At 38.5% G+C, this 11,936-nt stretch overlaps 1 protein-coding gene across 4 annotated transcripts; it reads left to right on the top strand.

Moving 5' to 3' along the window:
- Positions 1 to 1,863: 1,863 nt before the first annotated feature.
- Positions 1,864 to 11,799, top strand: LOC113136309 (C-Jun-amino-terminal kinase-interacting protein 4). 4 transcript variants are annotated; one of them, XM_026316995.1, is made up of 28 exons: positions 1,864 to 1,999; positions 3,453 to 3,864; positions 3,985 to 4,179; positions 4,332 to 4,452; positions 4,592 to 4,662; positions 4,784 to 4,848; positions 4,964 to 5,036; positions 5,141 to 5,310; positions 5,493 to 5,785; positions 6,293 to 6,350; positions 6,537 to 6,689; positions 6,787 to 6,829; positions 6,984 to 7,111; positions 7,278 to 7,331; positions 7,983 to 8,123; positions 8,231 to 8,363; positions 8,575 to 8,661; positions 8,745 to 8,792; positions 8,949 to 9,090; positions 9,260 to 9,302; positions 9,402 to 9,482; positions 9,603 to 9,670; positions 10,127 to 10,275; positions 10,358 to 10,529; positions 10,900 to 11,013; positions 11,113 to 11,211; positions 11,325 to 11,414; positions 11,544 to 11,799. In XM_026316995.1, exons 2-28 carry the CDS (start codon positions 3,766 to 3,768, stop codon positions 11,660 to 11,662), a joined length of 3,009 nt encoding a protein of 1,002 aa, XP_026172780.1. In that variant the 5' UTR covers positions 1,864 to 1,999; positions 3,453 to 3,765; the 3' UTR covers positions 11,663 to 11,799. The 4 variants fall into 4 exon arrangements, with proteins under 4 accessions (XP_026172780.1, XP_026172779.1, XP_026172778.1 ...); XM_026316994.1 differs by having other exon boundaries at positions 5,490 to 5,785; XM_026316993.1 differs by having other exon boundaries at positions 5,484 to 5,785.
- Positions 11,800 to 11,936: the final 137 nt, after the last annotated feature.

The raw sequence follows: 11,936 nt of genomic DNA, 5'->3' as shown, positions 1-11,936 counted from the left end.
GACAGGCCATTTAAAGTATGCAATAAAAGACTATATATGCAGTGTGTGTGTGTGTGTGTGTGTGTGTGTGTGTGTGCTAGTAGTATCAAGTCGAGTATATTACTTTTCATTTTCTTTGCTGAGGTTTTGACATCATGCAGCAGCACTGGAGAGGAATACAATACCATTTACACATTAAAGACACTAAACCTTGTTGACATTGAGGATCATCCACAAACCTCAGTATCAAGTGACAACGAGGTATGAAGTAATATGGTGCTTTAGAGTTCTACATGTATAATTTTAATGTCATCCAATGGACAGATTGCGTTCACCTATATTGTGGTGAGATGGTAGCACATTGCCAAAGATGGAAATCTCAGAATTTCTCTTCTGCCAGTGACTATGCATGATCAGCAGGTGAATAAGGTTGGTGATTTTCTATTTTTAGTCTTGAAACTAACAATAAATTTTGTGAGGTAAATTACATTTATGTAAATCTGTCTCACAGAGGATTTGGAAGTTGTAAAACATGTTCTTATTCGGTGTAATGCCAATGCAGAGAGGGAGAGAGGAAGAAGTCCCTTCAGGAAAGCAGGACAGGATTTTATCTTCTGAGGGTTGGTCAAGAGAACAGAAAACAACATCAACAGAAATCAACAGGAAGAAAAGGAAGAAGGAGGGGAGAGAGAGCAATGTATTAGTACCTCCATCTGCTGGAAGAAAAACAAACTGTAGACCACTTCATCCAATGGCATTCCTCACCTTAATTAATTACAAAAAAACTGTTTTGACCAGCAGTGCCTTACTATGTGAAATATTAACTTCACATCTTGTTTAACCTATATTCACATGAATTTTTCCAAATACATTTTAGTAAAGACAGATGTTTCTGCAGAAATGCCTCTAAAAACATAAAGTTCTGTCTCCAGTACCTTTCGATTCACACTTAAATAATTTCCTACTAATATTAATCATCAGTGGTGAAATATAGCTAAATTCATTTACTTAAATACCCCACTGTCCTGTGAAAAAAATCTAAGGTACTTGTACTTAAGTATTTTCATTTCATGCCACTTTATACTTCTAATCCACTACATTTAGAGAAAAATATTGTACTTTCTGTGTTTATTTGATAGTTTATTAGTTTACTAGTTCACACACTTCACACACTGCCTTTGCATCTAAAACATAGGAATAAATAATAGTTATAAATACATATTATGCTTTGCTATAAATTAAGTAAACATGAAAGTGCCCAATAGTTTGTAGAGCCAAAACAGTTCATTGTTCAACTATTTATTTTCAATATTTTTGTTTTTAATTATTCAGACTAAATACCCATTGTGTCACTTTGGGGGTTAGATAATCAAAGATTCTGTGTTGTATTTACAAACCAAATAATTAGGTAGGCCTAGTTAATCTATAAAATAATCAGCATTGAATGGCAACAAAAAACATAGTTGCAGTCCTATGCAATAGGGAAAAAAATAACTCCATTATATGACATATAATGAAGTATTAGCATAGTATAATTTCGTGTAGTTTTGCTATTATTATTTTAAGTAACTAGCTCTTGTTGCTTATTGTAATACAACTATCACCTGCCAGGCAACATGGCAGCGGGTTAGACGCCCCCATGCGGGACCGAAGTGAATTTATCTATGTTGTCAGGTATGTGAGGTATTTTCACATGTACCAGACTTGGCCGTGCTTTATTCAGATCACCTGACAACCTCCTTGATCACGTGTCGTCGTTCAAGTTACAGGAAGCTTTATTCCTCCTTCTAAAAACAAAACTGCCCATGTCCCGCCTCTCCTTCTTGTCTATTGGTTGTTTTTGACAATTGCAGAACTCTGATTGGTTACACAGGCGACGTGTCTGGACACGTCAGAATCAAACAACACCTCCTTCTTTAAACTCGTTTATGTGTAATTGATATCGTCCCGAAGAAAAAACGACTTGAAGTTTTGTATTTTGGCAGTAAAACGAAAAACTACCCAGGAATCATCTGCTAAGGTGAGTTTGTTAGACGACACGCGGTAACGACTCGCCTTGTTTTTTTGTTTTTGTTTGGTTAAGCCTCAACTTTATAACCCTTCTCTCAAGGTGTCACTCATGTTACTTATTTATTTATCCAGTACGGCAGTACAAATGTGTCGTTTTCAAAGCTCTGTCTTCCTTCTAGCTAACCAAGAAGGCTAGTTTGTTAGTGCTTACCATTTCTGAGTGCTGCTTTTTTCACACACGTTTGATGTCTCTCATTACATAAAGGTAATCCATTTTAGCCATATATACACATTTAACATATAGGCACACTGCTTCTGTCATAAGTCACGTTATGTTGAAATACGTAGGCTCTATAAAGCACCACTGGGAGACTGTAAAGCCAAAAGCCAATCGTAAAAAACCATGACATGCAACTTTGACGCTACACGCGTTGCCTAATATGTAGTGGTGACTGAGACTCCCACTAATAATTAATTTCATTATCAGTTAACCACCTGAAAGCTGTACACAATAACCCCCCTGAAACTCAAGATGGCATATTGAGGTTGCTTGTTTTGGGTGCAACTGAAAGAATGAATCAGTTAATCGATTAGTCGACTGACAGGAAATAATCTGCAACCATTAATCACTTTTCAAGAATAATATTGGAAATTCATTATTTCCAGCTTCTCAAATGTGATGATTTGCTCCTTGTTTGTCTTGTTTGATAACATACGGATTTTCTTTGTGTTTAAGCTGATTCCCAGAAATCAATCAAACAAACAAACAAAAAACAAACAAGCAATTTGTATATGTTATCTCTGGCTGTTAGCATTTTTGTCTTTTTGTCATTTGATTGGCAAAGGATTTAATTGATAAATGAAGAAATAGTTTTGCGTGACCAGAAACATGTTTACTATCACAAAACCAAGTGAAGTTTGGAATTTTTGTTTAAATGATTAATTTCAAAACTTGTGCTGAATAACTTTCTGTCCATTCAGTTTCAGCTGTTCTGATACATTGTGCTAAAAGTTGTGCATTTAACTCTTTAAATTACTGTTTTAAAAACCAGCTTTAAAAAAGAAGGCTTTAAAACCAAATCCATCCAGGCTTAATTTACAACTTAGTTTAATTTAAAAACTATGTTTACATTCCTGTGCAAACCTGAACACTAGCAAATTACTGATCATTAATGGATTATAGTGTTTATCCTGACTTTAAGTCAACCATTGAAATTTATATTTCATCCTTGCTGAGTAGTACTTTTGTTTGCTTACAAACAAACCATGGTAATCATAAATTCTCATAGCAGAAAACCATATCAACATGTTCAAACAATTATCCCCTTGCAGTAATTATTTGGAAGGCAAGACTGAATGTCTAAGCTCAAATATTGCACAAAGCCGCTGAGGGACTTTTTTGCAATTAAACCTAGTTTTGCTGTGGAAGAGCTTGATTATTATTATGTTTTCTTCTTTTCTAGGATGGACATGAAAACATCCCCTGACATCAGATAAACTTTACCCTGTAGAATAGCTAGCTGATTTCACTGTGAGGATGCTGCCCTTATCGAGTACAAATGGGACATAAAGATACTGAGGATGAGTGGGGCTGGTGACGGCAGAAATGTTAAATTAACTTAGATATTAGTTAATGAGGATTTATAGTAAAAAAAAAAAAAAAAAAAACTTTTTGCCAGAGAATTGGCTCATATTTTTTTAAATAATTTATCTTTGGCCTTGATTCCAAGAAACCATTTTGACAGTTAATACAGCAGAAAAAAAAATAAGTGGCTGATGGACTGCAACGAGAGAGTGCTTAGTGGAATAGGGGAGGTGGAGCTAGATCCCAACATTGTGAGTGATGAAGCAGGAAAACTGTATTCGGAGCTACAGGTACAGCAGTTTCTTATTGTTTCAGAGAAAAAACATTCCAATGTTTTCTAAATTTAATTACTGTTTACATGTGGCCATACATATTAGGACCGCACACTCTGCTGCTTCCCCCTTTCACAGACTGTTATTGAAACCCATGGGGAAGGTGTGGTGGAGTCACTGGTACCCATATTTGTGTGGGTCCTGGAGGGGCTCGCCAGCTGTAAAGCCCAGCTGAGAGACAGGGAGGAGGAAGTGGAGAGGGAGAAAGCTGAACGAGAAGAGCTGCTGGAGCGATATCTAGCAGAGAAAGCACTGAGGAAAGAAAGTCAGGAGGTGAGGGTGGATGGGTATTTGAAAATGTTGATAATATGCTCTACTGCAGATTGCATATTTTGAAACCTTTCTTTAAAATGCTGTACAGTTAGGTGGTTCTGCTGAGACTTGTTAAATCTTTTGTTTGTTTTTTTTTTTTTTTTTTTTTAAAGCGGTATCTGGAGCTGGATGACCAAATTGAACAGGAGCGGAGAGCCATGAAGGGGAGGGAAAGGGAGAGAGAACGGCGAGAGAGAGAGCTAGAGAAGAAAGCAAGAGCGCAAGCTGATCAATGTGATTATTAACGGCGACAAATGCACATTAGTCATGTGTTTCACATGTATTAGTTCTTTTCATTTTTCAGTCTTTTTCCCATGAGAGTTTCATTCATCATTAGAAAAACTCGAACCATATTTATTTTGTTTTCTTGCAGTGGTGTCATTAGAGGAGCAGAAAGCAGCTCAAAGTCGAGAACTGAGCACCCTGAGACACACTCACAACAAGGTCAGATACTGCTTTTTAGTTTAAAAACTTGTTTGCTATGCAAGCACGTTTTAAACAGCATATTATACCATATTTGGTCATTATTCTGTTTCTTAGATAACACTGATATTCTCTTCTCTAGTTGTCTCACACATATCGGGATCTTTTGGAAAAGAGGAAGGATTCTGAAAGAGATTCTCCTTTAAGGTTGCTTTTACTTACCACTCTTTTAACGTAAACTAACTAATTTCTTATACTGTATAGGTAAAGCATGTGTACACTACCAGACACACTTTCTGTTTATTCATGTGACTTAATTTAGGAATCATGTGCGTCCCAAGAATGCAGACTTTCTGTCCAGTCAAGTCTTGTCAGAATTGAGTGTTAATGAAAAGGTAAAGAGACTCTCACTCCACATATCTTTATTTTGAACATGTTTAATACAAGATTTTGTCAAAGATGTATCTGTTTCCTGATTTTTTTTTTTTTTTGTAAATAGATAATTCAAAGACCACATTCACAGTCTGGACCCCCAAGTTTGGAAGAGCTGGTAAGCAAGGAAGAAAAGCCTGTTGACATTACAGCAGACTCCACTGAAGATCAGTTTGTCAGTTACATCATAAACTCCACACCTGAACTGGCACAGTTTCATGGCTGTCTGGATACAAGGTAATAATCCGAAACCATTAAAGAGTATGTGTCTTTTGGAGGTCTTGCATGGAAAGTATGCAAAATGGGCTCTAATCATTAACTCAGATTAAACTCTCTGTAGCTGGTTGACATGCTTGTGCACATTCATCAGACATTTTCTCACATTTCTCACTCTTTTATTTTGGCTTCCTCATTAGCAGCACCAGCACCCCGGTTCGACCTAACAAAGAGGAGCCACAGAAGGAAGAACTGGACACCAGTTTGGAGCTCGAAATGAAGGAGGTAGAGGAGGAGGAGGAGGAGGGAGAGAAGGAACGGAAAGCAGAAGAGAGGAAGGGAGCAGAGATGCAGGAAAAAGATAAGGAAGAGGATGAGGTCGAGGAAGATGATAGTATGGAGTGGGAGCTGCGCAACACTGACTCTGTCTACTCTGAACTGTCAGAGCTGAGTCGGGACTATGTGGAGAGTGTAGACCGAGGGGCTAGTGTCAGAGGTAAATTTGTGTAAGGAATAAGATCAGTTTCACAAATCATGTACTTTCTGTTTATTTTAACCTGAAGTTTGATAAACATTTACAAAACGCCCAGTAATTATCTAGTTATTGTTGTGTGACCCCCTGATCTGGCTAGAGAAACAAATAAATACCTCAGTAATGGTCACTGTGCTGTTATAAGGTTGCATCAAACCACAAAGAATGTGATCACTGGCACAAAGTGATCACAGACACTGGAGGTGAAAAAAAAGCTTGGTTTCTAAGTCTAAGCTAGCAATGGTGAGAAGCTATTTATACCCCACTAACACTGAATGCAACTAAATGTTTCCTGCTCTAGTTTCATAACTTCAGTTCCCTTTTTACCATTCTGCACCATTCCTTACAGAGTCACATTTTCTTGGATGTGAATGCACAATAAATAATACCATTTCTACCTAATCTGTGTTACTGCCATTATACCAAGTGTGTCACTGTGGTTAAGACTTTCAAATCATCTTTTCTGTCTAGGCAGTACAGACCAGTTTGAGGAGATTCTTTCTCAGTATGAGGAACTGAAAGTCACCCAGTGAGTCCTATTTTAATTTCACTGTCTTGTTATGATGTTTTGGTGTACGAGGGAATTTCCAAATACTTGTGCCTTTTACTTCAGTAGAAACTATTAAGAGGGGAAAATATTACAATCACCAATTTGTTGGAACTGTTGTCGATTTCTTCACAATCTCAAAATGTTTATGTTTTGTATTCCTTTCAGTGAGCTGGCAGATGCTGCCCGTAAGGCTTTGATATCTCGGGTAGTGGAGCTGATTGATGACCGTTCGGCTCTTACACTGGAAGTGACCTCTCTTCAGGAAACGGTGTCACGATTAGAGGGGCGAATAAAGGAGAAGGAGGAGGAATCTAAGAGGTGCAGAAGATTGTTCTAGATATTTTCCATATTTTTAAAGCTCATCAGTTCTTAAAGTTAACACAACTTTGTCCTTTATATCTGCTCTTTTTCAAAGACTTCGGAAAGAACTGGAAGCGTTTCAATCAGAGAATCCTGATGTAAGGAGATGTTATTTTCAAGCTTTCATCTACTGTAGCACAAACATAAATGCTGCAATATAAAGTGCACTAGTAGCACTACACTGTCTTCATATTCATTAACTGCTTAATGGCCCATGTGCCCCATTTAATACGTTGTTTATACATTCAACAGGCATCTCTACCAACATCCATGCGGCACTTTTCACGCTCTGAAATGGCTCGTGTAGTCATGGAGAAGAACCAATATAAACAACGTCTGTTTGAGCTGCAGGAAGCAATGAGACGTAATGAGACACTCAGGTAACTTTACTACGAAATTGAAACAGCAGCATGTAGGTTTTTTTTTTCTGTTATTATTTTACTCACTCTAAAGTTGACGCCTGTTCAAAGAGAGTATAAAATTTGGTCTAACACAGCCTCTAACACTTACCTTTTTTTTTTTTTCATGCAATTGCTTTTGTAATAGAGCCGCAAAGGAAGTGAAGTTAACAGAGGACAAGCGCTCAAGTGTTTGGAGAAAGTAAGTGTTTTCCTTCTCTCTTATCTGGAGTCATATTATTAAATATTGTCATACCACCATGTCAGCAAAGCTTTGTTTCAACAGAGGTGACCTGGTACTGTTCTGCTCTGACCCAGAGAATACAGCAGCCCCAGAATAAAGCTGCACTGACATGCTGAAATATTTTAATTGTAGAGAGGGTCCCTTAAAGCAACACAATAATGCATAAAGCAGTATGTTGTATTTAGGTGAATGCAGCATCACATTGACATACCAACATGTGACATTTGCCACAGGTTTTTTTGACCTGTTAATGATCCAGTTATTAAAAATACTATCATAGAAGGGCCAATTTATTTAGAAGTACTTTAAATATGCAGGTAGTGAGAGCCTGGTAGAGTTACATGAAAGGTTAAAGGCTTAGTATTGCTGTAGACCAGCCTGAGCATTGTGTTTGACAAGGTAAACAGTGTCACTGAGCAATTCTTGCTTAAGAGGGAAGAATATTTGTTTTCTCACTCTTGCTGGATCAGTTAGTAAAGCCAGTTGGCAGTAAGCAACAAGACAGAAAGACTAAAGTAAATGGGACAATTAAGTGCTAATTTGGCAATATGCTGTACTCAAGGGGTTCATGATGTGTGTGATATTTTGTCAATTGTTTTCATGATGAAGGTTCAACCGCTTCTTTGGCCTGACCAAGGAACCCTTAATCCCAGCTCCGGCTTCTGCATTCGCTGTGCCGGCTTCTCCATCACTCAGTGTCTCTCCTCTGGGGTCTCCGCAACAACCAGCTGTCAGACAGACTCAGGCTGAGTAAGTCCATTTTTTTTTTCTGGTCATTTACATAATTATTTGCAACTAATTGCTTGTTTTGTTAATTGTTTAGTCAAGCTGATTAAAACCAGAAACTTTATCTCTAGATCGTCTTCTCCCACTGCTCCCTCACCACGTGTCAGAAGGAGAGAACTCTACAGAGAAATTCGCTCCCAAGTTTGGGAAACTCTAGGAAAAAAGCAGATACACGGCTGGAGCGTGCCACTGGCAAATACACAGGTAGCTGAACCACCTTCATAGGCACAAATAAAAGAGAATAATTTAAAGAGAATAAAGAAGAGTGCATGAAAAATGGTCTAAAAGTTCCCCTTAACTGGGAAATACTCTGCCTTTAATCCATTTCACTATTAACAACATCTGAAACTTATCTCAGAGAATGACTCTTGCCCAGGTAAACATTTCAATTAGTCATTAAATGTCATTATTACAGGGGTCCCATGAATCTGTCCCAGAGCCTAAAGATGTGCCTGTTCTGGTTCAGCTCAGACTGTTAGACCAAAGAGACTCCATTGCTAAGGTAGGTCCAACTTCATATAAACCTATAAAACTCTTTTACCTGTGGTGTATTAAACAATTATTCCAACATATGCTTTTCTTCAGCTGAACTGTGCAGTTGCAGTCACACCTGAGATCTCAGGAGAAGCCACGGTAAGCCTGTCATTACCCTGGTTAAATAACAGCTGGTTGTCACATGCTAATTACCGTGTCCAATGCCATCCCCCCATAACTAACAATGCCCAGGGTTGCACAAGTTGTTTCTTGCCACTCATTTCTCTAAACTCCATATTTGTCCCTCTTTGGCAGTGTTCTGTGTGGGTAGTTTCTGGCCCTGCCTCCAGCAGTGATATTGCAGTGATTGATCCAGCACGGTCCAACACAGTACTGGATCAGTTCAGCCTGCCACCCACAGCTCCTGCACTTTGCATCGCTGCTGTGCCTCCCATAGGTCAGTGCCAGTACAATGGGCTGCGACAGCTGCCTCAATTCGATTTGTCTGTTTCTATACTTGCATTATTCTCTCAGATCATACTGAAAATGAACAGGAAACAGTGAAAGGTCAACACTGCTTACTTGGCTTTTCCTTTGACACAATCTTTCTGGTCTTGTTTTGTCAGGTGACACTGCAGGAACTGTGTGGATAGGAACTCAGGAAGGAAGGTAGTGTTTGTTGAATACCAGCTCACTTCAGCAAATAATGCTGTCAGTGAATAAGATACTCGGTGTCAATGCATTGTGACCTTTTCTTCTGTCTCACAGTATACTGGTACACTCAGCCTCTGCTGGCAGGAGGCGCTGTCTGCAGTCTGTTTCCCTCTCAGAAGGTGTTCATTCACTCACGTGAGTTGTCTGCTCTGTGTTTGAACTGTTTACATTTTTACATTTAATTAGTGGCTGCTGTAATGTACAATTGCATTAAATTAGATGACTAAGGAACTTTTCTTTGACTCAATATCACAGGTACTCCCAGGGTCAAGTCATAGCTGGTTTAGCTGATGGGACATTAGCCATTTTCTCACACAGTTCAGGTAATACCTTTTTAAATGAATTTAATTATTCAGACTGCTTCACTTTTGCACACTTTGTCTTTTCAATTTAATTTTTAATAGCTAAAATTGAGTTAAATGTTTGAAAATGTATTAAAAATCTCTTGTAACGTACAAAATATTCAGACTTTGTTGTGCCAATCCAGGTGCATCATGTTTAGTTTACCTTAGATAAAAATACCAGAAGTAAGGATTTAATAAAGGAATGATATCAATTCATTTGTAAATGTGAAAGATGTTAATTTTGTTATTACGGGCAATTGAATGTAGACCAAAATGGGAATTTGATTCATTTTAAAATTAAGTCCACAGCACAAAGTTTGCAAAAAGTCAAGTGGTCTTAATCATTTCCAAAGTCACTGTATATTTCAGCTAATCTGTTTCCCCTTTGAAGTTGATGCTTGATGCCTAAGACGTAATGAGTGCTGTGATTGACAGGTGGTTGGAATTTGCAGTCACACTCAGTGATGCCGCTTGGATCAAACCCTTTACAGCCCATTCGCTGCTGCCTTGCAAAAAGTGGCCACTTGTGGGTGGGATATTGGAACAGAGTTCATGTAGTTGACATTAACAGCAAGAATGTTGAGGTAAGAAACTAGGGTGTGTTGTTTTGTCTTATGCTCATACCATCTTAAACACACAATTATCAACTGTCGTCTTACTTTACAGCACATATTCTCAGTCTCTGAACGCAGTGAGCAGCAGGTTCGTTTCCTGTGTGCTGCTGGAAGTGGTGTTTGGACATCCTGCCGGCTCGACCCAATCCTCAGGCTGTTTGACTGGTCCACTGGCCGGCCACTACAGGAAGTCGATATAACCTCTTTGGTCACGAAAACATTAGGTGCTAAAATTGGATATTTTTTATTATTACCAGTCACTTTTAGAATTCAATAACGCATTTACCCGTATAGTATGACTCTAGTTGCTTTATAAACAGAAAATGTTTAGGACTGTTTAGGCTCAAAATGGTGTGCCACCCAAGATGAGCCCAGTTCTGCTGGATGTTTGGTGCTATACAAATAAACTGAATTGAATTGAAATGAAAAAAAAAATTTTTTTGAAAAACAGCAGTAGCTGTTTGGACCCAGGAATTAAAAGTCAGAGACCTACATATGCTGGAATTAATGTTTATACCCATTCTGAAATGAAATGAATATTAGTTGTCAGTCTTTTATGCAGCTCTGCTAACATACTCCCATCCCCCTGTTTAGGCCAACCCTTCCTGACACTATCACCTCTCCAGATCTCTTCACTTACAGTCATTTCTGGCCGTCTCTGGGTCGGCACTGGAGGTGGTGCCATTTTCTCAATCCCATTATCAATAAGTGAGTTCTATTAAGCCTGAGTACTTGATTTTTATGTTGTCAGAATTATGCACCATACGTGTCCTATCAAGTATTCACAATATCAATTACTGTTCACAGCATCAGAAGCTATTTCCATCCCGTATTGTTCCATTGCATCAGCCCAGCTGTGTTACCATGGACACAGACAAGCTGTCCGATTCATTATCTCTGCACCTGGTAAGAAATAGACACTAACACGCTAAACATTTAAAATAACTTAATTTTAGGAGTAATTCAGAGTACAGTACCATACTGTATTTGTTGACCATGTGATCATTTTTACCTCACAGGTTGTTTGATGACCTCTCCTGGCAGCAGCACTGTCACTACCTCTCAGCTCATCCTCAGTGGAGGAGAGGGCTACATCAACTTCCGGATTGGTGAGCTGAAGAACTGAAAAGTGCAGTTGCAGTATCCAATAACTTAAATCTATGTGATGCATTAGATCAATTCAGCACTGCCTGTTGATTCACCGTTAGAATGACTAATTGAGCCATCAACTTTTCCAGGAGACGATGTGAGTGACAGATCGGTTGAGTTGTCCCAAGCTACGCCCCAGCGGTCTGAGCGTAGTCACATGATCATCTGGCAGAATCACACTCCCTCTGTACCGAGTCCTGCCCTCTGACATCCTTTGGAATAAGGTGCATATGAAACAAACTATTCACTAACAAAACGTACAGTAACACTGGAAATGGTGCTTTCATTGAACTGAATGAAACCTCGTCTCCATACTGCAGCAATAAAAGTATCCTCTAAAAATTATATATATTCTCTTCCATCCTTGTTGACCTCATCTATTTTTTTGACTGGATTGTCCAAATGTGGTATGATGCATTGCTGTGTGCCTTAATTAGATTTTTATATCAATGCTGTATACTGGCTCAGTAATTCAGCTACCT

Source organism: Mastacembelus armatus, chromosome 16, assembly GCF_900324485.2.
Source record: "Mastacembelus armatus chromosome 16, fMasArm1.2, whole genome shotgun sequence".
Lineage (NCBI taxonomy): Eukaryota > Metazoa > Chordata > Actinopteri > Synbranchiformes > Mastacembelidae > Mastacembelus > Mastacembelus armatus.
Note: the sequence above shows the minus strand (reverse complement) of the source record. Positions and strands in the feature narration are given on the sequence as shown.

Bases quoted from the DNA above. Each gene is read 5' to 3' on its own strand.
- LOC113136309 (XM_026316993.1), top strand. From the start codon at position 3,766: ATGGACTGCAACGAGAGAGTGCTTAGTGGAATAGGGGAGGTGGAGCTA. The intron at 6,351-6,536 runs GTGAGTCCTATT...TATTCCTTTCAG, and splicing joins GAGGAACTGAAAGTCACCCA to TGAGCTGGCAGATGCTGCCC. The intron at 8,364-8,574 runs GTAGCTGAACCA...TCATTATTACAG, and splicing joins TGCCACTGGCAAATACACAG to GGGTCCCATGAATCTGTCCC.